Consider the following 25881-nt stretch of genomic DNA (forward strand, 5'->3'; position numbering starts at 1 on the left):
CTTTGGCCCTTTCGCCATCCCAAAATAGCCCCGCCCCTCCCCCACCCCTGCTCCAGCCCGGCCTCCCCTTCCCCCCCCAGCCCATTTTGGAGATCCCCCCCTTTTTATATCCCCCCAAAATCTGATTTTTTTCCCCTCATTTTTTTGCCCCTCCCCCCATTTTCAACCCAAATTTTGGGGTTCCCCTCCCCCATTTTGGGGTGGAATCCCCCTTCCCCATATTCTGCCCCTCCCCCCCTCATTTTATTGCCCCGCTCCCCATTTTTAACCCAAATTTTGGGGTTCCCTTCCCCCATTTTGGGGTGAAATCCCCCTACCCCCATTTTTTATCCCTCACCCCACTTTTTTTTTGCCCCTCCCCCCATTTTTTGCCCCTCCCCCCATTTTTTGCCCCCCCTCCTTTTTTTACCCATCCCCCCCTCATTTTTTTGCCCCTCCCCCAAATTTTGGGACCCTTTTTAGCCCTCCCCCCATTTCTAGGGGTCCACAAATTTGGTCTCCCCCATCCCCATTTTGGGACCCCCCCCAAATTTTTGGGACCTCCCACCCCAAGTTTTTTGGGCTCCTCCCCCCTCATTGCCCCTCCCCCCAAATTTTTGTGTCCTCCTTTGACCCCTCCCCCTTTTTTAAGGTCTTAATGAGGGGGCGTGGCCTCGGTGGCTTGCTGATTAAAACCTCATTAATATTCATGAACGCCGCGTGATTGATCGTTATTATTCCGATTAGCGCCGCGCGGCCCCGCCCACCTCATTAACATGCAACCAAAATGGCGCCATCGCCATGGCAACCTTCCCCCACGCGCCGCCATTGGCCGCCCGCTCCTCAAACCCCGCCCCTTTCCTCTCGACCAATCAGCGCCGCTCCCGTTGGCGCCTCAGCCAATCAGCGCCACCCGCACCGCCCCCGCTCTGCCCGGCAACGCCCCCTGATTGGCTGCCGGCCTCGGCCAATCAGCGAGCGCGGCGTTCCTGCTGTTGCTGTGGAGACGCCGCGGCCTGAGGGGAGGGGGGGAGGCCCCGCTGGCGAGTTTATGCAGATTTATTCAAATGTATGTAAATGAGCGGCGGGAGCGCCGCCCTGAATATTCATGAGGTGCTGAGGGAGGCCGCAGACCCACCCGGGTGACAGTGAGGGGGAGATTTGTGCCAATTAAGGGTTGGGGGAAATTGGAAGGGATTGGGGGGGGGGGGGGGCGAGGGGGGGTGTCGGGTTTGGCCCCTCCCATTTTCTTTAAAGCCACACCCCTTTGTCGCATCTCGCACAGACCACGCCCCTTCCCTCATACAAGCCCCGCCTGTCGCGCCAGGCCACGCCCAATTCCTTTATTGATTGCTCTCTTAAGCCCCGCCCCATTCCTTAGTCCCCTTTAGCCCCGCCCCATTTCTGAAGCCCCGCCCCTCCATTAATTCCCAGCATCCCTTGTCCCCTCCCCTTTAGCCACGCCCCCAAACCCCTGCTCTATAAGCCCCGCCCCCTCTTTAAGCCACGCCCCTCCATTCATTCCTCCCGTGTCCCGTCCCTGTGTCCTTTGTCCCCTCCCCATGTAGCCCCTCCCCATTAAGCCCCGCCCCCAAGCTCCAGCCCGCCTCCCTCTGTCACCTCCCCCAAGCCCCGCCCCTCAAGCCCCGCCCCTCTCTAATTCCTGCCCTTTGTCTCCTCCCCCTCAAGCCTCGCCCCCTCAAGCCCCGCCCCTCCCCATCCCCTCCATCCCTCACGCCCCGCCCACTCAAGCCCCGCCCCTCAAAGCCCCGCCCCTCCCCCTCAAGCCCCGCCCCCTCCGGCCATGCCCGCTCCCGCCGCTGTCCCCTCACTGTCCGCTCTCTGTCCCCTCTCTGTCACCTCCGTGTCCCCTCACTGTCCCCTCTCTGTCCCCTCCATGTCCCCTCACTGTCTCCTCTCCGTCCCCTCCGCCCATCCCCCCCTGACGCCCCTCCCCCCCCTCCAGGCCCCGCCCCTCCCGGCCATGCCCGGGGCCGCGCTGTCGCCGGTGTCGCCGCCGGTGTCGCCGCCGGTGTCGCGCGTGTCGCTGCCGCTGTTGCCGGGGTTCCCGGTGGGGCTGCTGTGCCTGCCGGGGCTCCTCTTCTTCCCGGGGCTCTTCGTGCTGGCCCGCAGGGCGCTGGTGGCCGCCACCGGCTGTCCCCAGGGCAGGGCCACCGTGCTGGCCGCCAGGTGACACCGCCGGGGGACGCGGGGACACGCGGGGGGGGCGGGGAGAGATGGGGGGGGGCACAGCGAGGGGACAGAGGGGACAGCGAGGGACAGAGGGGATGGAGGAGACAGAGGGGGGACAGGGAGGGGACAGGGAGGGACAGGGACGGGATGGAGGGGACAGGGAGGGGATGGAGGGCACAGGGAGTGGACAGGGAGGGGACAGGGATGGGGACAAGGCAGGAGGTGACCCTGTGACAGTGACAGGAGCAGTGACAGGGGACAGGGACAGGGAGGGGACAGGGATGGAGGTGGCACTGTGAGGGTGACAGGAGCAGGGAGGGGGACACTGCGGGGACAAGGAGAGGGATGGGTGGCACTGGGCCAGGGGACAGGGAGGGGACAGGGATGGAGGTGGCACTGTGAGGGTGACAGGAGCAGGGAGGGGGACACTGCGGGGACAAGGAGAGGGATGGGTGGCACTGGGCCAGGGGACAGGGATGGGTGGCACCGTGCCAGGGAGGTGACACAGAGATGGAGGTGACACCAGGAGGGGACAGAGCCACTCGCAGGCCCGTGGTGACAGGGACAGTGACAGTGACAGTGACAAGGCCAGGCCCGGGGGGTGGCTTGGGGACAAGCCAGGGGGGGATCAGGGACAGGACAGGGGGGGTTGGTGACAATCCGGGGGGTTTGGTGACAATCCGCGGGGACAGGGCAGGATTAGGCGGTGTCGCGGGGACAGCGCAGGGACAGCACGGGGACAGCGTCAGCGCGGGCCCATCCCCCACAGTGTCACCCGCGTGTCACCCCCTGTGTCACCGCTGTCCGCGTGTCCCTATGTCCCTCCGTGTCCCCTGTGTCACCCCGTGTCCCCCCTGCTGTCCCCGTGTGTCCCCTGATTTCCCCGTGGCCCCCTGATGTGACTGCTGTCCCTGATGTCCCCTGTCCCCAGGCTGGTGTCCCCGTGTCCCTCCATGTCCCCCCTGTCCCCCTGCTGTCCCCTGATGTCCCTGCTGTCCCCATGTCCTCCCTGACGTCCCCTGATGTCCCCGTGTCCCCTGCTGTCCCCATGTCCCCCCTGATGTCCCCTGATGTCCCCGTGTCCCCTGCTGTCCCTGATGTCCCCTCTGATGTCCCCGTGTCCCCTGCTGTCCCTGATGTCCCCTCTGATGTCCCCGTGTCCCCCTGCTGTCCCCTGATGTCCCCGTGTCCCCCCTGTCCCCCCATGTCCCCTGCTGTCCCTATGTCCCCCCTGCTGTCCCCCTGTCCCCCCTGATGTCCCCGTGTCCCCTCTGCTATCCCTGCTGTCCCCTGTCCCCCCTGATGTCCCCTGCTGTCCCCTGTCCCCAGGCTGGTGTCCTCTGTCCAGGCTGTCATGGCCTCCACAGCCGGGTACATCATCTCCAGCTCCTGCCAGCACGTCATCGATGACCAGTGAGTGACACCTGGGACACACCTGGGGACACACCTGGGGACAGCGGGGGACAGCTGGGGACAGCTGGGGACAACTGGGACACACCTGGGGACAACTGGGACACACCTGGGGACAGCTGGAGACACTGCAGGGACACCACAGGGACAGCTTGGGGACATCCTAGGGACACCTGGGGACACCTGGGGGTACCTGGGGACATCCTGGGGACACCCAGGTGACCCAGAGACCTTGGGGACACCAATCTGGAGCTCCCAGGTGTCCCCAGGATGTCCCCAAAGTCACCTGCACACCTGGGAACACCCCTGGGGACACATCTGGGGACACCTGAGCACACCTGGGCACACCTGAGCCCACTTGGGATACACCTGGGGCACACCTGGGCACACCTGAGACACACCCAGACACACCTGAGACACACCTAGGACAGACATGGGCACACCTGGGCACACCTGGGATAAAGATGGGCACACCTGGGGACACCTGGGGACACCTGGGCACACCCAGACATACCTGGGCACACCTGGGACACACCTGGACACACCTGGGGACACCTGGGGCACACCTGGGACAGACATGGGGACACCTGGGCACACCTGGGATAAAGATGGACATACCTGGGGGCACCCAGACACACCTGAGCACACCTGGCGCATACATGGGACATACCTGGGGGTGCCTGGGGATATCTGAGGGTGTCTGGGGGCACACCTGGGCACACCTGGGCACACCTGGGACACACCTGGGACACACCTGGGGTACACCTGGGATAAAGAAGGACACACCTGGGACAGACATGGGCACACCTGGGCACACCTGGGTATGGGTAAGATACACCTTGGTAGACCTGGGACACACCTGGGATAAAGATGGACACACATGGGGACACCTGGGCACATCTGGGCACACCTGGGACACATCTGGGCACACCTGGGCACACCCAGGTACACCTGGGCACACCTGGGACACACCTGGGCACAATTAGGACACACCTGGGACACACCTGGGCACTCCTGGGATAAAGATGGACACACCTGGGCACACCTGGGATAAAAATGGTCACCCTTGGGGACACCTGGGCACACCTGGGATAAAGATGGACACACCTGGGCACACCTGGGATAAAAATGGTCACCCTTGGGGACACCTGGGGCACACCTGGGGTACACCTGTCTCTCACCTGTCTCACCTGTCCCTCACCTGTCCCCCCTGTCCCCAGGCACTGGCTGGCCGCCGCCTACCTGCCATTCGCGGTTCCGTACTTTGTGTACATGACGTGTACGCCATGTACCTGTGCCACCTGCAGCGCGCCCAGGTGAAGGGACACAGCCCCGGCGGCGCCGGCGCCTTCCTGTGCCACGAGAGACTCATGGTGCTGCACCACGGAGCCATGGTGCTGGTCTGCTTCCCTGTGGCCACTGTGAGTTACCTGAGTTACCTGAGATACACCTGAGATACACCTGGGGGGGTAAAAACACACCTGAGATACACCTGAGCACACCTGAGATACACCTGGGGGCACCTGGGATACACCTGGGGGGGTAAAAACACACCTGGGCACACCTGGGATACACCTGGGCACACAGGGATGGGCTCATGGTGCTGCACCACGGGGCCATGGTGCTGGTCTGCTTCCCTGTGGCCACTGTGAGTTACCTGGGCACACCTGGGCACACCTGGGATACACCTGAGACACACCTGGGCACACCTGGGCACACCTGGGGACACCTGGGGGGTTAAAACACACCTGAGACACACCTGGGCACACCTGGGGACACCTGGGGGCACCTTGGAGACTCCTTGGGGCCACCTGGTGACACCTTTGGGGTGGTTGGGGACACCTTGGGGGACACCTGGGAGGATCCAGGGCCACCTTGAGGGCACCTGGGGACACTTTTGGGGGTTTGGGGACACCTTGGGGACACCTCGGGGACACCTTGAGGGGCTTGGGGACACCTTGGGGACACCTGAAGAGGGTTTGGGGACACCTGGGGACATCTTGTGGGGGTTGGTGACACTTTGGGGACACTGGGTGACAATCTTGGTGACACTTGGGAGGGTTGGTGACACCTTGGGAGGGTTGGTGACACTGTTGGGGACACATGGAGGGTTGGTGACACTTTCTGGGTGTTGGTGACACTCTTAGGGACACCTGGGGACACCTTGGTGACACTTGGAGGGAGTTGGTGGCACTTTTGGGTGTTGGTGACATTTCTGGGTGTTGGGGACACTCTTGGGGACACTCGAGGACACCTGGGGACACCTTGGTGACACCTGGGAGGGTTGGTGACAGTTTTGGAGGGGTTGGTGACACTTGGGAGGGTTAGTGACACTCTCTGGGTGTCGGTGACACTTGGAGAGGGTTGGTGGCACTTTGGGGACACTTTTGGGGGTTGGTGACACTTTGGGGAGGTTGGTGACACTCTTGGGGACACTTGGGGACACTTTGGGGCGTTGGTGACACTTTCTGGGGTTGGTGACACTTTGGGAACATTGGGGACACTTGGGGACACCTGGGGACACCTTGGTGACACTTGGGAGGGTTGGTGACACTTCTGGGCATTGGTGACACTGTTGGTGGCACTTTGGGGACACTTTTGGGGGTTGGTGACATTTTTGGGTGTTGGTGACACTTTGGGGAGGTTGGTGGCACTCTTGGGGACACCTGGGGTCACCTGGGGACACTCAGAGGGGGTCGGTGACATTTCTGGGTGTTGGTGACACCCTTGGTGACACTGGTGCCGCTCTCTGGGTGTTGGTGACACTTTTGGGGACACTTTGGGAGGGGCTGGGGACATGTGGGGACAGCTTGGTGACACTCAGAGGGGGTTGGTGACACTTTGGAGGGTTGGTGACACTTTCTGGGTGTTGGTGACACTGTTGGGGACACTTTGTGGGTGTTGGTGACACTCTTGGGGACACTTGGGATGGTTGGTGACACTTGGTGACACTTTGTGGGGGTCGGTGACACTTTTGGTGACACTGGGGTTGGTGACACTTTGGAGGGTTGGTGAAACTGTTGGGGACACTTGGGGACACTTGGGGAGGGTTGGTGATACTTCTGGGTGTTGATGACACTCTTGGGGACACCTGGGGACATTTGGAGTGAGTTGGTGGCACTTGGGGAGGTTGGTGACACTCTTGGGGACACTCGGGAGGGTTGGTGACACTTTGTGGGATTGGTGACACTCTGGGTGTTGGTGACACTTTGTGGGGTTGGTGACACTTTGGGGTGTTGGTGACACTCTTGGGGACATTGGGGACACCTGGTGACACTTTGTGGGGTTGGTGACACTTTTGATGACACTTTTGGAGGGTTGGTGACACTTTTGGGTGTTGCTGACGCTTTTTGAGGGGTTGGCGACACTTTCTGGGTGTCGCTGCCACTCTCTGTGTGTCGGTGCCACCCTCGGTGACACTTTGGTGACAATTTGGTGACAATTTTTTGTCCCCAGGTGTGGCGTCAGGGCAAGGGCGATTTCTTCCTGGGCTGTTTGTTGATGGCCGAGCTGAGCACGCCCCTGGTGTGTCTGGGCAAGGTCCTGATCCTGGTGAGTGTCCCCAAATGTCCCCAAATGTCACTGAGTGCCCCTGGTGTGTCTGGGCAAGGTCCTGATCCTGGTGAGTGTCCCCAAATGTCCCCAAATGTCACTGAGTGCCCCTGGTGTGTCTGGGCAAGGTCCTGATCCTGGTGAGTGTCCCCAAATGTCCCCAAATGTCACTGAGTGCCCCTGGTGTGTCTGGGCAAGGTCCTGATCCTGGTGAGTGTCCCCAAATGTCCCCAATGTCCCCAATGTGTCCCCAGTGTCCCCATTCTCAAAATAATCTTGCAAAAAGTCCTAAAAAAATCCCCCAAAATCCCAAAAAAACCCTACAAAAAAACTAAAAAAATCTTTTAAAAAACCCCAAAAAAATCCCCCCTTAAAAATTTCTCAAAAATTCCCTAAAAGATCTCTTAAAAATCACAAAAAAACTCTAAAAAAATCCCCAAAAATGCCAAAAAATCTCTCAAAAATTCCCCAGAAATTCTCAAAAAATCAAAAAAAAAATCTCTAAAAAAGTTCCTTCTCAAAAAATTCCAAAAAAATCCCCAAAACATCTCTTCAAAATCCCAAAAAATCTCTAAAAACATTCCAAAAAATCCCCCCAAAAATCCCCAAAAAATCCTAAAAAATCCCCAAAAAATCTCTAAAAAAATTCAAAAAAATCCCAAAAAAACCCCCAAAAAATCCCAAAAGATCCCTAACCCCCCTGTACCTCTCTCCCCCCCAGCTTCACCTGCAGCACACGGCCCTGCACAAACTGAACGCCGTGGTGCTGCTGCTGACCTTCCTGCTGTGCCGGGTGCTGCTCTTCTGGGCCTGCACTCAAACACAGCCCCAGCAAACTCTAAGGGAATTCCAAAAAAATTCCAGAAAAAAAAAAAAATTTAAATGTCTCAAAAAATCCTCTAAAAAATCCTAAAAAAATCCCAAAAAAATCCCCCAAAAATCCCAAAAAATTCCACAAAAAATTCCCGAAAATTCCAAAAAATCCCCCAAAAAATCCTTAAAAATCCGAAAAAATCCTAAAAAATTTCCAGAAAATCCCAAAAAATCCTAAAAAATCCCCTAAAAATCCTAAAAATCCCCTGAAAAATCCCCCAGAAAATCCCAAAAATATCCCAAAAAAACCCTCAAAAAATTAAAAAAAAATCCTTAACCCTTCTGTACCTCTCTCCCCCCCAGCTTCACCTGCAGCACACGGCCCTGCACAAACTGAACGCCGTGGCGCTGCTGCTGACCTTCCTGCTGTGCTGGGTGCTGCTCTTCCCCTACCTGTACTGGGCCTACGGGCGCCATCGCGGCCTGGCCCTGCTGCGCGTCCCCTCCGCCCTGCCCGCGGCCTACAACATGACCGCCATCGCCATGGCCACCCCGCAGCTCTACTGGTTCAGCCTCATCTGCCGCGGGGCCTGGCGCCTCTTCCGACCGGCGGGGAGCCCGCCCAGGCCACCCTGAGTGACCACTGGGTGACCGTGGGTGGCCACTGAGTGACCATTGAGTGACCACTGGGTGGCCACTGGGTGGGCGCTGAGGGGAAGGCCTGAGGGGGGAGCTAGGCCCAGAGCGATGGGGGAGGGGATGGGGCGGCCTGAGGGGTCTTGGGGTGTCCTAAAGGGATGTCCTGAAGTGTTCTGGGAGTTCTGTGGGGTCTTTGTGGGGTCTTTGTGGGGTCTCTGTGGGTCCTGGGGTCTCTGTGGGGCACGGTGACAACATGGCCACTGCCGCCATCATGGCCACCCCACAGCTCTACTGGGGTCTCTGTGGTTCTGTGTGGTCTGTGGGGTCTGTATGGGGTCTCTGTGGGGTCTCTATGGGGCACCCTGAAGGGTTCTGGGGTCTCTATGGGGTCTTTTTGGGGTCTCTGTGGGTCTGTGGGGTCTCTGTGGGGCACAGTGACAACATGGCCGCCGCCGCTATCATGGCTGCCTCACAGATCTACTGGGGTCTGTGGGGTCTTTGGGGTCTCTGGGGTCTCTATGGGGTTTCTTTGGGGTTTCTTTGGGGTCTCTGTGGGTCTCTGTGGGGTCTTTATGGGGTTTCTTTGGGATTTCTTTGGGGTCTCTGGGGTCTCTGTGGGGTTTCTTTGGGGCACACCCTGACAACATGGCCGCCGTCGCCATGGCCGCCCCGCAGCTCTACTGGTTCGGCCTCATCTGCCGCGGGGCCTGGCGCCTCTTCTGGCCGGTGGGGAGCCCGCCCAGGCCACCCTGAGTGACCACTGGGTGACCGTGGGTGGCCGCTGGGTGGGCATTGAGTGACCACTGGGTGACCACTGGGTGGGCATTGAGTGACCACTGGGTGGGCGCTGAGGGGAAGGCCTGAGGGGGGAGCTAGGCCCAGAGCAATGGGGGAGGGGATGGGGCGGCCTGAGGGGTCTTGGGGTGGCCTGAGGGGTCTCTGTGGGGTCTCTGTGGGGCACCCTAAAGGGTTCTGGGGTGTCTGTGGGGTCTTTGGGGTGTCTGTGGGGTCTCTGTGGGGCATGGTGACAACATGGCCGCCGCCACCATCATGGCTGCCCCACAGCTCTACTGGGGTTTCTGTGGGGTCTCTGTGGGTCCTGGAGTCTCTGTGGGGTCTCAATGGGGTACCCTAAAGGGTTCTGGGGGTTCTATGGGGTCTTTTTGGGGTCTCTGTGGGGTCTCTGTGGGGCACGGTGACAAAATGGCTGCCATCGCAATCATGGCCGCCCCACAGCTCTACTGGGGTCTCTATGGGGCAGTTTTTCGATTGTTTTGGGGGTGTTTTTGGGTTTTTTGGGGGATTTTTGAGGTCCCCCCTCCCCCATTAAAGCTGCTCTGGGAAATTTTGGGGTGTGAGACTCATTCATTGAGTGACCCCTGAGTGACCCCTGAGTGACTGCTGAGTGACCGCTGAGTGACCCCTGAGTGACCCTGAGTGACCTCTGAGTGACACTGTGTGACCCTGAGTGACCAGTGCAGATTTTGGGGTCAGAAATGCAAATTTGGGGTCAAAAAAAACCCCAAAAAATCACGGAGACCCCAAAACCCCGGAACTGACCCCAAAAATCCGCGGGAAACCCCAAAATTCACCAGGAGACCCCAAAAATTTGGGGGGAAAAATAAAAACACCAAAAAAATCCCCAAAATCCCCGAGAACCCCAAAAATCCGGGAGAGACCCCAAAAATCTGGAAAGGAACCCAAAGTGAAAATTCAAAATCCCTAAATCCCAAAATCCCCCCCAAAAAACCCCAAAAAATCCCCAAAAACTCCCAAACCCCGATAACCCAAAAATCCACAAAGCCTAAAAGAACCCCCAAGAAACCCCAAAATTCCAAAAAACCCCAAAACTGAGAAAACCCCAAAATCCTAAAACCCAAAAAAGCCCAAACTCAAAACTCCAAAAAACCCAAAAGTCCAAATTCCCCAAACTCCCCAAACTCCCAAACCCCAAAATTCCCAAAAACAAACAAAAAAACAAAACGCAAAAAACTCCAAAACCCCAAATCCCAGAACCTCAAAAATCCCCAAACCCCAAAACCCCAAATCCCAAAAAAACCCTAAAATCCCCAATTCCCCAAAAACCTCCCCAAAACAAATCCCCCAAAAGCCCCAAAAAGATCCCAAAAAACCCCACGGTGAAACCCCAAAAAACCCAAAAAGCAAACAATAAAAAACCCCAAACCCCCAAAATCCCAAAACCCCAAAAACTTCCCAAATCCCAAAAAACCCCAAAACCCAAAAAAGCCCAAACTCCAATAACCCAAATATTCCCAAATCCAAAAAAACCCCCAAGAAACCCCAAAATTCCAAAACCCCCAAAACCACAAACCCCAAAAATGACAAAAAAACCCAACCCCCCAAAACCCCAAATACCCAAAAATCCCCAAACCCAAAAACCCCCAAAACCCCAAATCCAAAAACCCCAAAATCCAAATCCTGAAACCCCAAAAACCCAAAAACTTCCCAAACCACAAAATCCCCCAAACCGAGAAAAACCCAAAAATCAGAAAACCCCCCAAAAAACCCCAAAACCCCAAAAACCCCAAAACAAATTCCCCAAAAAATCCCCAAACCCCACGGCGAGACCCCAAAACCCCAAACCCCAAAAAACCCCAAAAACCAAAAACCCCAAACCCCAATCGTCCCCCTAAAAAAAACCCAAATCCCAAAACCCCCAAAATACCAAAACCCCAAATACCCAAAAACCCCAAACCCCAAAACCCCCAAATCCCCAAACTCAAAAAAACCCCAAAAGTTCCCAAACCCCAAAACCCCAAAACCCAAAAATCCCCAAACCCCAAAAATCCCCAAAACTTAAGAAACCCCAAATCCCCAAACCCCAAAAAACCCCAAAACCCAAAAATCCCCAAACCCCAAAATCCCCAAAACTTAAGAAACCCCAAATCCCCAAACCCCCAAAACCCCCAAATCCCATAATCCCAAAACCCCAAAAACCCCAAACTCCTGTAGGGTTTGGGGGGCATTTGGGGTTTTTAGGACTTTGGGGTTTTGGGATTTTGAAGTTTTGGGGTTTTGGGGTGTCCTGGGGTGACGTTATGGTGGCTTGTATTCCCAGTCGTGTGTCCTGTGTAAGCAAAAGTCTGTTTAGTCTACTTATCAGTTGGTTCCCCTCCCCCGTGTCTGTGCTTGGGAGAGATTTTCCTGAGCTTGTCACCCTCCTACACCGGTGAAAAAGGTTTCTTTTGTCATCAGGGGTTGTTAATTTTCCTCTCTTGTGTTGGGAGTGTTTTGTTTAATTAACAAACAGGTTTTATCCACTTGTATTCCTCTGAGGAAGTTCTTCCCGAACCCGGTGGTGAGGGAGGAGTCTTGGGGGGTTGGTTTGTTTGTTTTTTTTTAAATTTGCCCTAAACTAGGACAAATTTTTGGCACCCAACGTGGGGCAAGAGAAAGTGGAAAAAACTTCGTTCTAATAATGTTGTTTGAATTTATAATGTCTCTGGGGGTGGAGGCCTGCAGGTATTTTTGTTCCCTAGGGTTTTTTGAGGTCTTAATACCTCTATGGTCCTTGGGTTTATTTTCTCACCCAGAAATAGCTCCGGTGTTTTCCCTAATACGCAGTTTCTGCACCAGGGGGGCAATGACCAGAATATCCATCGGGCTGGGCTTAGTTGTAATGGCTTGTAGGAGGTTTATAAAGATGCTGGAGTCTGTTCCAGGAATGTATGGTTCATGGTTATGGTTATGTGCCCAGTTTGTTAGAGGAGAAGCAGGGGATGAGGCTTTTCAGCCTTTGTTTTCCTTTGTCTCCCCTGAATTTTTTACATCCCTATTAGAGTATGCTCAGTTTCCCCTGACTGCTAAAGAGACCATCTTTCTGCTGTTCAATCTAGTAACCTTGCTTTATACAGTCTGCAGCTTCTATAGGATAAGAGCTGAGATTTCTAGAGGGGCTGATGGGACTCCTGATTTAGGACTAGAGCCAAGTGTGAGGAATCCTGAGTGGTGTGGGAAATGGGAACATATAGGCCAAATCTTAAAGGAATTCTCTGACCCTATAGTCTGGGACTTTCCCCCTGAACAAATTCAGAACCCAGATGAGGTGGCAAAATACCTGAAAGAGAAATGCCATGATAACTCCAAGGAGGAAAAGATCATTGCAGTGAGCTGGTCCCTGGCATATGCTTATCGCACCCTGCTAGATACTGTAGGGCAGCAGGCAGAGGAAAGGGGACAGGGAGATAAATCAGCCACTATCCCAGTCACTCAGGCTGCAGCCAACACCCCAGGCTCGAGGCCAGCAGCTAAACCAGACAGTAAGCCTCAACCAATGGCTGTTGCTACTAGCACGAGAAGTGGGAAATCCACAGACAAGACCAATCGACCAGTGGATGATGATGATGATGAGGATGCAGGAGAAGGACCCTCAGTGCCTCCTGACATAAAACCAGGAGTCAAAGCAACTGGTACAAGATCAGAGGCCAATATCGAGTCATTTTCCCTAAAGGACCTCCGTGGTCTAAGAAAGGATTACACTCGACGACCTGATGAGTCTATAATTAGTTGGTTGGTCCGTCTTTGGGATGCTGCAGGCGAGGCTACAATTCTGGATGGCACTGAAGCGAGGCATTTGGGATCCCTGTCACATGATCCTGTCATCGACCAAGGAATGATGAGGGGGACTAACCCTCACAGCCTCTGGGCACGGGTCCTGGACAGTGTAGCACAAAGACACCCGTGTGCAGACGATCTCTATATGCAGCAGACGCAGTGGAAGACTATAGAGCAAGGGATCCAACGCCTGAGAGAAATGGCAGTGGCAGAGATTATCTTCTCAGATGACATAACAACTAGGAATCCAGACTTGGTACCATGTACATCTGTGATGTGGCAAAAACTTGTGCGACTTGGGCCACATGAATACGCTTCTGCTTTGGCAATAATGAAGCGGGATGAGAGGGATGAGAGGGATGAGACCGTGCTCGATATGGCAAAGAAGCTCCGAGCATATGCAGATGCTGTACATGGTCCAACACATGCCAGAATCGCAGCTGTGGAAACACGTCTGCAGAAATTAGAAGACAAGATAGAGGAGAATCATAAGAGACTCAGGGATGAGATTAAGGAGGACCTTCTCCAAATCTCAGCTGCACCAATTAGAGGCCCTGGTATCCAACGCAGACGTTCCCCCGATGGGGAGAGAAGGTACACCCCACGGGCTGAGCTGTGGTTCTTCCTGCGTGATTGTGGAGAAAACATGAGGAGATGGGATGGAAAATCTACTGCTGCTCTGGCACAACGGGTGCATGAATTGAAGGAAGGCAAGACTCAAAGAGGAAATTCCACCAAAAGGAGAGCAGCTCCAGTTGCCCGTAGCCAAATTGCCAAGTATGATGATGATGATGACATGTCCGATCCCCTTGAAGGAACCTCCAAGACATGTGCCCAAGGAAAGAAGGATAAACAGGCCTAGAGGGGCCCTGCCTCTAGCCAGGGTGAGGTGAGGGAAAATCGTGTTTTCTGGACTGTGTGGATTCGTTGGCCTGGCACATTGGAACCACTAAAGTATAAAGCTTTGGTTGATACTGGTGCACAATGTACATTAGTCCCATCAAGATATGTGGGGGCAGAATCTGTCTCTATTGCTGGCGTGACAGGTGGATCACAGGACTTTACCTTGGTGGAAGCTGAAGTGAGTCTGACTGGAAAGGAATGGAAAAAACACCCTATTGTGACTGGCCCAGAGGCCCCATGCATTTTAGGCATAGATTACCTCCGAAGAGGGTATTTTAAAGACCCAAAAGGATTCAGGTGGGCATTTGGGATAGCAGCTGTGGTGACAGAGGGCATCCAGCAATTGAACACCTTACCTGGACTGTCTGAGAACCCAACTACAGTAGGACTTCTGAAGGGAGAAGAGCAAAAGGTACCAATTGCCACTTCCACAGTGCATCGCCGACAATATAGAACAACTCGAGATGCTGTGGTTCCCATCCATAAGATGATCCGAGAGCTGGAGAGCCAAGGGGTGGTCATCAAAACCCACTCACCCTTCAACAGCCCCATCTGGCCTGTGCGTAAATCTGAAGGGGAATGGAGATTGACAGTAGATTATCGAGCGTTGAATGAAGTGACTCCACCACTTAGTGCTGCTGTGCCGGACATGCTGGAACTGCAGTATGAGCTGGAATCCAAGGCAGCAAAGTGGTACGCCACTATTGATATCGCAAATGCATTTTTCTCCATTCCCCTGGCAGCAGAGTGCAGGCCTCAGTTTGATTTTACATGGAGGGGTGTGCAGTACACCTGGAACCGACTGCCCCAGGAGTGGAAACACAGCCCCACCATCTGTCATGGACTGATCCAGGCTGCACTGGAGAAGGGTGAGGCTCCAGAACATCTACAATATATTGATGATATCATTGTGTGGGGGAACACAGCAGCAGAAGTGTTTGAGAAAGGAGAGAAAATCATCCGAATCCTCCTGGAAGCCAGCTTCGCCATCAAGAAGAGTAAAGTTAAGGGACCTGCTCGGGAGATCCAGTTCCTGGGAGTGAAGTGGCAAGATGGGCGGCGTCAGATTCCTACTGATGTCATCGACAAAATCACAGCTATGTTCCCACCAACCAGCAAGAAGGAAACACAAGCTTTCTTAGGCACCATAGGTTTTTGGAGGATGCACATTCCTGAGTACAGTCAGATTGTGAGCCCTCTTTACCTGGTTACCCGCAAGAAGAATGATTTCCATTGGGGCCCTGAGCAGCAACAAGCTTTTGCCCAGATAAAGCAAGAAATTGCTCATGCTGTAGCCCTTGGCCCAGTCAGGACAGGACCAGATGTGGAGAATGTGCTCTACTCTACAGCTGGGAACCATGGCTTGTCCTGGAGCCTGTGGCAGAAGGCGCCTGATGAGACTCAAGACTGACCTCTGGGATTCTGGAGCTGGAGCTACAGAGGGTCTGAAGGTAACTACACCCCAACAGAGAAGGAAATCTTGGCTGCCTATGAAGGAGTCCAAGCCACCTCAGAGGTGATTGGAATGGAAGCACAACTCCTCCTGGCACCCTGACTACCAGTGCTGGGGTGGATGTTCGGAGGAAAGGTTCCCTCCACCCACCATGCCACCAGTGCTACATGGAGCAAGTGGATTGCCCTTATCACACAGCGCGCCCGAATTGGAAAACTGAATCGCCCTGGGATTTTGGAAGTAATTACAAATTGGCCCGAAGGTGAAAGTTTTGGTGTCACAGATGAGGAACAAGAACCAGTGACACGGGCTGAAGAAGCTCCGCCATACAACCAACTGCCGGCAGAGGAAACTCGTTACGCTTTATTCACCGACGGTTCCTGTCGCATCGTAGGGATGAATCGGAAGTGGAAAGCAGCTGTATGGAGCCCCACACGACGGGTCGCAGAGGCCACTGAAGGAGAGGGTGGATCAAGCCAATTTGCTGAACTCAAAGCCATTCAGCTTGCCCTAGACATTGCAGAAAGAGAGAAGTGGCCAAAGCTTTATCTGTGCACTGATTCCTGGATGGTAGCCAATGCTTTGTGGGGATGGCTGGAGAGATGGAAAGAGGCGAACTGGCAGCGTAGAGGAAAACCAATTTGGGCTGCTGAAGAATGGAAAGACATCGCTACCCGGTTAGAGAAACTACCTGTGAAGGTTCGCCATGTAGATGCCCATGTCCCCAGAAGTAGAGCTAATGAAGAGCAGCAAAACAATCAGAAGGTAGATCAGGCTGCAAAGATAGGGGTGTCGAAGATAGACCTCGATTGGGAACACAAGGGAGAATTGTTCCTAGCACGATGGGCCCATGACGCCTCAGGTCATCAGGGCAGAGATGCCACGTATAAGTGGGCACGAGACCGAGGGGTGGATCTAACCATGGACAGTATCTCTCAAGTCATCCATGACTGTGATACGTGCTCTGCCATCAAACAGGCCAAGCGGGTGAAGCCCCTCTGGTATGGGGGGCGTTGGTCCAAGTACAAGTACGGGGAGGCCTGGCAGATTGACTACATCACACTGCCTCAGACCCGCCAAGGCAAGCGCTACGTGCTGACCATGGTGGAAGCCACCACCGGATGGTTGGAGACCTACCCTGTGCCTCATGCCACTGCTCGGAACACCATCCTGGGCCTTGAGAAACAGGTCCTTTGGAGGCATGGCACCCCTGAAAGAATTGAGTCAGACAATGGGACTCATTTCAAGAACAGCCTCATAAACAGCTGGGCTAGGGAACATGGCATTGAGTGGGTGTACCACATCCCTTACCATGCACCAGCTGCAGGTAAAGTGGAGAGGTACAATGGATTGTTAAAAACCACTTTGAAAGCATTGGGTGGGGGATCTTTTAAAAACTGGGAGCAGCATTTAGCAAAGGCCACCTGGTTAGTTAACACCCGAGGCTCCACCAACCGAGCAGGTCCTGCCCAGTCTGAGTCCCTTAATATAGTAGATGGAGATAAAGTCCCAGTGACCCATGTCAGAGGTTTGTTAGGGAAGACAGTATGGATAAATTCTGCCTCGAGAACAGACAAACCCATTCGTGGGATTGTCTTTGCTCAAGGACCAGGTTGTACATGGTGGGTAATGCAGAGAGATGGAACAACACGGTGTGTACCTCAGGGAGATCTGATTGTGGGGTGAGACTCATATACAAATATGATTGTTTGCTGAATGTTACCACCATTTTCTGTAAATTAGATCACACAGACATGAGACAGAAGGAAATGTGTAAGTGTCGAAGCTCTAAGCAAGTGAGATAGAAGGAAATGTGTACGTGTTGAAGGTTTGAGCAAGTGAGATGGAAGTATTTACTTGATGAAGTTTTTACGTGGTGTTTAGTAGAGTACTCATGATATGGAGATAAGGGGTGGAATGTCCTGGGGTGACGTTATGGTGCTTGTATCCCCAGTCGTGTGTTCTGTTGAAGTGAAGGTTTGTTTTGTCTACTTATCAGCTGGCTCCCCTTCCCCATCGTCTGTGCTTAGGGGAGGCTGGCTCTGCTGGCTCAGGGCTGGCTTTTGCTTGCTCGCTTTAGCTTGGCTTGCTTTTGCTTATTAGTTAGTTTAGATTTAGTTAGGCAGTCCAGTTTCTTTCTCTGGACTGTTTTTTTTTCCTGCTCTTTCTTTCTTTCCCTTTCTATATACCATCTGAACCTGTTCTGGACCGGGATCTGGGAAACACCAAGGAACACCAGGAGTCTGCAATTTGTGACCTGCAGCAGTCATTCCCAGCGCCGGAGACTGATAACTGGCCAACCACTCGCAGGAGAGACTTTCTGAGTTTGTCATCCTCTCAGAGTGGTGAAGGATTTTTTTTGTCATCTGGGGCTGTTCATTTTCTTTTCTTGTGTGGGGGAGTGTTTTGTTTGTTAAATAAACAGTTTTTTTCCACTTTTCCTCTGAGGAAATTCTTCCCGAACCCGGTGGTGGAGGGGGAGGAGTCGTGGGGGTTTTGTTTTCTGGGGGCTCCTTCCAGAGGTTTTCCCCAAATTTGCCCTAAGACAATCCCAAACCCCAAAAATGTGCCCAGGAGACACCAGCTCTATCCCTATGGATCCCAAAACCCACAAATGTGCTCCAGGTGACACCAGCTCCATCCCTATGGATCCCAAACTCCTTTATCCCCAAGAATGTACTCCAGGAGACACCAGCACCATCCTTATGGATCCCAAACCCCAAGAATGTGCCCAGGAGACACCAGCTCCATCCCCATAGATTCCAAACCCCAAGAATCTGTTCCATGAGATAGCAGCCAAAAGTGATTGATCCAGGTTTTCACCTGAACCAAATTCTGGGTGCAGAAGAGCTTCTGCTGCCGAGCTGAAATCTGGAATTCTGACCTGGCAGCAACTGCGGTAGCTCCAAACAGGATGAGAAACAACATAAACACATGGTTGTTTAACTGATGTAATTAGTGTCACCTCCACAGCTCCCACAATGGGCAGGGTGTGGGTGGCTGAGAGGCTGGACATGACCCCAGAGGTGCCCTGGGCTGACCCCCAGCCTGGGCAGCAGCTCCGAGGGGATTCTGCAGAGCTGGGACCTCACCTGGAGGATGTGGAGCTGCTGGGGCCACTCTGGAGCTGGGCTGGGAGAGCTGGGAATGTTCACCTGGGGAAGGGAAGGATCCAGGGAGAGCTCAGAGCCCCTTCCAGGGCCTGGAGGGGCTCCAGGAGAGCTGGGGAGGAGCTGGGAGCACCTGGAGCTGCTCCCAAAATTGCGGTGACCCCGGAACTTCTCCCACCCATCCCTCACACCTGGCCCCTCCCCCACCCATCCCTCACCCCCAGCCCCTCCCTGGCCCTGCCCTCACCCCCGGCCCCTCCCCCACCCATACCTTACACCTGGCCCCTCCCCCACCCCACCCTCACACCTGGCCCCTCCCCCACCTCGGCCTGAGCCACGCCCCTTTTGGGCCGCTCCTCCCGACCAATCAGATCACTCCGGCCACGCCTCCTCTCTGTGAGCTCACAATGTGCCCCAGCTTGATTCCCGACTCCTATTGGCTGTGGCAAAAGGGGCGGGGCTTAGCCGGGGTATATAAAGAGGCCAGTGGGCTGCTGTGCCTCAGTTCGGGATCTGGAGCATCGATGGTGGCTGCAGAGGGACACCCCCAGAGCAGGGCGAGAAGGGCGCCCTGGGGGCAGATCTGCTCTGCGCCGTCTGCCCCGCAACGAAGGGCGCGGAGACCCCACCAGAGACTCCTCTGCTCCACGGAGACCACCCCCTCCCACAACAAGGTAAGTATGAACAGAGACCACCCATGACCTGACCACCCTTTATCTCCACACGGGATGAGGATGGACACGACGGAGACACCCCCCGGGGCACCGAGGGACACGGACGGAGCCACAACCCTGTGGGGCACCGAGGGACACGGACGGAGCCACCAACCCCTGTGCGAGGACGATGCAAACACCTGCCCCCCACCAGCCACTGGTGCTTCCCAGGAATGAGGAGGCGCCCTGGCCTGCCAAACCTCACCACCGGATGAGGTAGATCGGAGACCACCCAGACCCTCTCCATAGGGAAGGAGCAGCAACGACGGGCACAGAGACCTCACACCAAGGTAAGCACAAACAGAGACCACCCATGACCAGACCACCCTTTATCTCCACACAGGATGAGGATGGACACGGACAGAGCCACCACCCCGTGGGGCACTGAGGGACACAGATGGAGCAACCCCCATGGGAAGGGTGGATACGGGGAGAGCATCTCCCTGAAGGTGATGATCAACTGATGAATACACCACAGGCCTGCCAAAGGTGAGGTGGATGGAGACCTACACTGCCCCCCCCTCAAATCGAAGGAGTTTGGCTATATAACACCGGCCTGCCAAAGGTAAGGACAAAAAATAAATTTGGCAAAAATCACATCAAGTGCTGTGCCCGAATCTTTGCTTTCCCAACAAGTCACTCACCACCCAAACCACCCACAAAGCCCTGCCCGCTCCATGGCAGAGGAGGACGGAGACCCCTGGCCCTTGGCCGGGCAGGGAGCTCGGGTGGTCCGGGGGTGTCTCTGTCCCCTGCTCCCTGGGCAGTCCTGGGGGTCTGCAGTCCTCTCCTGGCAGGGAATGATGGGGCTGGGGGGGTCTCTGGCCAGGTCATACCGGGGGAAGCTCAGGGCGGTCGCCCCAGGGCTGAGAGGGACAGAGACCCCTGCAGTGTCCCCTGGTACCAGAGGGATGGAGACCCCACCCCCAAGGGAGAGGGACAGAGACACCCTGGCCCCACGAGCATTTCCCACACCCAGAGGGATGGAGACCACTCGAGCATCCCTGGGGCACTGGCCCAGATAAAACTGGCCCCAATCAAACTTTTAACAGCACAGAAAATGCTCTGGCAGTGAGATTTGCTTTCCCAAGGCCCTGCTGTGTCATGACAGCAACCTGGGACAGTGGGAGGTGTCCCTGCCACGGCAGGGGTGGCACTGGGTGGGCTTTGAGGTCCCTTCCAACCCCAAACCATTCCAGGATCCTGATCCTAAAAAACCTCACACCACCAGGACATAGCCCCCAGTGGCAGGGAATCTGCCTGGCCCATCCAGAGGTCTCTCTCCCAGTGACAAGGACCACGGCACACACGGCCCTCAGCGGTTATTATAACTATTGTAACTATCTCAAGCCCAGTTTCTTTTAACTTTTATTTAAAATCCTCATTTCTTTAGGATTAGTGTTTCACCTGGGCGCTGTCCAGCCACACCATCCCAAACCTATAACAGTGCTGGGGCTTATGGAGGCCAAAATGCAGGACTCAGCACTTGGATTTATTAAACTTCATTTTATTGGACTCTGCCCATTTCATCCAGGTCTCTCTGCAGAGCCCTCCTGCCTTCCAACAGATCGACACATGCTCCCAGCTCAGTGTGTCTGTAAATTTGCTAATAAAAGACTCCATACCCTCATCCATGTTGTCCATAAAATATTGACAGGAGTGGCCACAGCACAGACCCCTGAGGGACACCACTGGTGACTGATCCCAGCTGGATGCAGCACCGTTCACCACCCCTCTCTGGGCCCGGCCATCCAGCCAGTTCTTAACCCAGCAGGGACTGCTCCTGTCCAAGCCACAGGCTGCAGCTTTTCCAGGGAATGCTGTGGGAGACAGTGTCAAAGGCCTTGCTGGAGTCCAAATAGACAACATCCACAGCCTTTCCTGCATCCACCAGGAGGGTCACTTGGTCATCAAAGGACTTCTAGCAGCAGATGAAAGCTCAGTGGCTGATCTGGCATCGACTTTCTCCCAGTGGGAATGGTCACAGCAGGTGAAGCAGCTGGGCTGGAGCCCCTCGGTGTCTTTTCTCCCCGGCACGCCTCAGCTCACAGACTCTTGGACTGGGAGCGGGGCTGCTGCGCTTCTGCCAGCACCATGGCCCTGGTCTTGGACAAACAGTTTTCTGCTAGGAGAGCCCTGCCTACTATTCCACACATAAAGGTCATAAAAGCAACTCCAAACACTCTGGCTACAGCAGCTTTCTACATAGGGCTGCAGAAATCCAGTGAAACACTCATCTTAAAGCAATTAGGATTTTAGTTAAAAGTTCGAAGAAACTGGGCTTGAGATAATTAACTGAATCTTAAATAATTGATTGCCTGTCAATTTATGTTTGCTTTGCTGTGCTTGCAATGGGAGAGGATGAAACCAGTAGGTAAGTCCAAAGAACACAAACAATTGCAACCAGAAACTCATTCTTTGCAAAATTGGAATTGCCCCAAAAGCCATTTGTATTGTCATTGATAGAAAATGTTGAGAGTTCAGGGTGAGGAAGACTCGTCTTACTTCCTCCTTTTAAGACTCCTCCCCACAAAAACAACCCCAGACTTAATTCAAGAAGCCAACCACGCATGCTTAATAGCTATTCAAGCTTGTCCAGTGTCATGCAGAAGCAGATATTTTTTTATCATACAGCATTTGTAGGGAAAGGAAACAATCTCTGGCCATCTCTGCCAGAAAGATTTTCCTGAGGAAGAGACATGTCAAGCTTGTCTTGTGCTTTGTCACATCTAACAAAAGTGCTCAGTACCCTTGACTAGAAGGCAATGGGGCCTGGGGCTTCTTGGAGCCATCGCTGCTCTTCTTCACAGGGCTCTTGACAGATGGGCGTTCACCCTTCTGCTCTTCCATCCCCTACAAAGACACAGAGAAACCCCATCAGTCTTTAGAATATCAAATAGGAAATTGCCTGTTTAAAACACAGGTCAGAACCAGGATCACTGCAATCAAGACTTAGACAAATATTTCCTAACTTACAGAAGGAAACAGAGCCAGAGATTCTGTGATGCCAACTCTTTGCTTGCAATAGCCCAAGGCAGGTTATGGGTGCTGCCATACTGAGCAGCAGTCTAAAATTCCAAAATCATGAGTCTTGAACATAAATGGGAATAATGCCAACTGGTAGGCAACAAGTGTTCTTAAAGGAAGCAGCAGAAAAATCTGGACTCTTTGTGGGGTGGGCCCATTGTGTTGGAAGGTGATTTGCTTCAACCTGGCTCCCCTGTTCTTGCACAAAAGCACACTCCCTTCTATACTGTAGACAAAAAAAGAATAAAAAATCCTCCCAAACAAAATGATTTTCCACTGAATGCTGCTGAATTCACCAAGCTTCTTGCAGCTGACAGTGTTTCACAGCAGGGTGTCACGGTCCGCACAACCTGAGCAGGGGTTGTGATGATTCATTTGACCACACGGTGCAAAAGACAACAGCAAGAGACTAAGCAGCAAAACAGTTTATTGAGGGCCAACAACTCAATTTTGGGGTAGTGGTTAGAGGGAGAGAGAGAGAGAGAGAGAATGAGAAAATGAGGGGAATAGCTACCAACAGATGAGACATCCTCGGATCATCCGGCAATGTCTTCCATCCGTGAGGAGAAAGAAGTCTCCAAGGTCTCTTCTGAGAGTGATAGTTTTATACTCTGTTTCAAGGCGAGTGGCCGCTGACCAAAAGGTGGGGAGATTTATGGACTATTGTGTCGGAGTCCTATAGCTCAGGTGCAGAGAGTACGGTTCAGCCTGCACCTGCCCAAACGCAGCGCACCGGACAGTCCAGCACACACCCAAACACAGTCCATGGGCAAACATCCACCTTGGCCCGGCCCAGCAGCTCCTGCTTAAAGTGAGTGGTGGGGGTTTCAGCGTCTCAGTCTCTGATGATGATTGTGAGGCAGATCAGCCAATCTTTGGACTGACCCTTACACAGACCAATGTTCCGTAAAGACAGACCGTAATTGTAGTCATTAGGATTGACTTGGAGATCTTTTGTGTTTTTGGAAATTTTCTAGGTACTACTGCTTCCGGTGTCTTTTGCAAAGACTCTGTTATCTTCAGAAGCACTATTCTCACAAAATTGCTTCACTGGGGGCAGAGTAGGGAGAGTGTGGGGAAGGGGGGGGGGTTATGCTTAAATGTAAACCCATTTTCTTCTCTTCCCCTTTGCTGTTTGCGACCATTATTCTACATATTCAAAACCCCACTTTTCCCATAATAATATCAGTTCCTTTGTGGTCTGCAGATGAACAGGCTGGGGATTAACAGATCATTTCCAGGAGGAAAATTATTCAACAAAATAGAAATGAGATAAAGACAGATTAGGTATGTTTGATCTCCTATTAGCAGTGGCAATACTTGCACAAAGGAGACATTTCTCCTGCCAAGCACTTACTTTCTTCTTCATTCTTCTCAGAATATCCTCCAGGTCATGGGCGGGAATGGATGGTTCCAAAAGCATTTTTCATTCTTGGTGATTCAGCAACATCTTCACCATCTCCTGGCTATAATGCCTGTGGAAAGACAGAAGGATAACAGGAAGGAAGGAAGGCAGGAAGGAAAGCAGGAAAGAAGGAAGGAAGGGCAAGAAAGAAAAGTGAACAAAGGAAGACTGTTAACAGAAGAGGCAGATACCTTAAACTCATCAGGTGCAATCCTTGCAGGAGAAGGCAGTTACCTACTCAGCAAACAGAGAAATGTACCCCTACTTGTCACTGCACAGTGCTGTCATCTGAACACAAGAGGCTAGAGGAGTACGTGGGGCAACAGAAAAATACCTTTTCACTCTGAAACTCTGGATGTGCTTCTGTGGGATCAAAGGATCCCAGGGAACAAGCAAAACACATCTGCTTTGTTATCAGATCCTATTAGCAGTGCCTTGCTGCCATTGCACAACAATTTACCTTTCTTGAACTAGCAGGGAAACCAGGACAAAACACCTCATGCTTCCTATAGATAATTCTATACTATATTTATGCACAGGGGCAGCTAGTTGTTCCTGTACTCTTGGCAGCTATTAATGGGAGTTTAATCATAAAAGTAAGGAGAATTTTTTCGTTTGGGTTGATTTTGCCACTAGGAAACCACAGTTTTCTTCAACAAGCAATTTGGAGGTTATTGAGCCACAGATAACAGCACTCTAGAAATCTGCAGAAGAGGTTTAGAAAGACTGAATCCATTAGCTAAAGAGACCCTAAAATATTTCTAGGAAGTCTTAATGAGAAATAGATATTTGGGATCCTTCAGTGATGAACATTAGCCAACATTTTGGCTTTGTGTTGGGCACTTAAGACTAAAGAAAATTGTTTGATTGGCTAATCGGAGCTCTTTTGATCTCAGGAAAGAATCCTTCAAGTCACAGTAAGTTGGCAATGCTCCTTCTTGCTGGACAACCTCAGGTTACCCAGTACAGTCATTTCCCCAGGCAACCCAGAGCAGTGCTCACAGCACCAAGCCTGACAGAGCTGGAGAAGCGTTTGGACAATGCTCTTGGGCACATGGAGTGACTCTTGGCATGTCCTGCACATGCTCAGGAGCTGGACTCGATGACCCTGATGGATCCCATCCAACTCAGGGTATTCCATGATTCTATGGCCCTTATCCACACAGTGACCTACCTTAATATTTCCTGTAGTTTCCACTCTTTGGTGGTTTTACCTTTCCACACAGACACCAAACAGGTTTTCCTGTCTCAGGAGGTGAAATGAAGATCATTACCTTGTGTCCCTGTGTCAGTCCTGAGCAAGCGTCGCTGCCGCGTGCGCCAGCCTCTCAGCCCTGGCTGTGCCTGCCAGCTCCGTGACTCCAATTCTCTCCAGCAGGGACAGGAGCAGTTCGGCCGCACACTGCCGCACCTGCACGTGGCGGCTCCTGGACAAGAGGAGAGCAAACTCTGGGGCACAGGGAGAAGGAGCAACAGCAGCACAGGCCTTGGCCACAGCGTGCTCCCTGGCATTGCTGGGGGAAGGAGGCCTGGGCTCTCCTGCAACTTCAGACACCTGCAGAAACTTCTGTCCTCAGATAAACTCAGAGTTAGCATTGCACAGAGGGACTGCCTCAAGGAAGAGGGAGGAATTCAGTCTCCCTGAACTATCTCATCCTCAATTTCTGTCACACAATTTACTCTGAGAATGATTAAAGAAATAGATCACGTATGAATTCTTTAGAAATTAAAGACAATTCACGCTGACTCCTCAGAGGGCACCCACCACACAGAGCTGCAGCTCTGGATTGAGGCTTTTTCCAGCCATTTGTTCCCAAATCCGCAGACCTTTGGAAAACAACAAATGCAGGGAAAACATGATGTGGGCCATGAAGTTGCAGAATATAAAGCAATGCAGCCTGTTTCTTCTGTGAGGCTAGGCAAGGGAAACATCTGAATGTTTTACCCTATTCCAAAGCTGAGGACAGGCTGGCAGTCATTTTAGCCAGATTGTCCTGTTCCAGAGAGCGTCTTTTGGCAATTATCAGGCCCAGCACCAACAGTTAAGACAGCATTTACCTCAGCTATTCCATAGCATTTGGCCTCTGAAGGTGCCTGTGAAGTGATTCA

At 53.3% G+C, this 25881-nt stretch overlaps 1 protein-coding gene and 1 long non-coding RNA gene across 2 annotated transcripts; one reads left to right on the plus strand and one right to left on the minus strand.

Moving 5' to 3' along the window:
• The first annotated feature begins 1989 nt into the window (after positions 1-1989).
• LOC117011344 (ceramide synthase-like) lies at positions 1990-9143 on the plus strand. The gene is given in 6 exon segments (XM_033086699.1): positions 1990-2169; positions 3502-3585; positions 4803-4854; positions 4857-5003; positions 7039-7134; positions 8311-9143. Coding segments are annotated over 5 exon segments (627 nt in total). The 5' UTR covers positions 1990-2169; positions 3502-3526; the 3' UTR covers positions 8584-9143.
• A 12796-nt stretch (positions 9144-21939) lies between these two features.
• On the minus strand, positions 21940-25196 carry LOC117011345. The gene is made up of 3 exons (XR_004420931.1): positions 25047-25196; positions 23725-23842; positions 21940-22193 (listed from the first exon to the last, which is right to left on the minus strand). It is a non-coding gene; the product is annotated as an uncharacterized LOC117011345 (long non-coding RNA).
• Positions 25197-25881: the final 685 nt, after the last annotated feature.

The sequence above is a fragment of the Catharus ustulatus genome, unplaced genomic scaffold, assembly GCF_009819885.2.
Source record: "Catharus ustulatus isolate bCatUst1 unplaced genomic scaffold, bCatUst1.pri.v2 scaffold_117_arrow_ctg1, whole genome shotgun sequence".
Classification (NCBI taxonomy): Eukaryota; Metazoa; Chordata; class Aves; order Passeriformes; family Turdidae; genus Catharus; species Catharus ustulatus.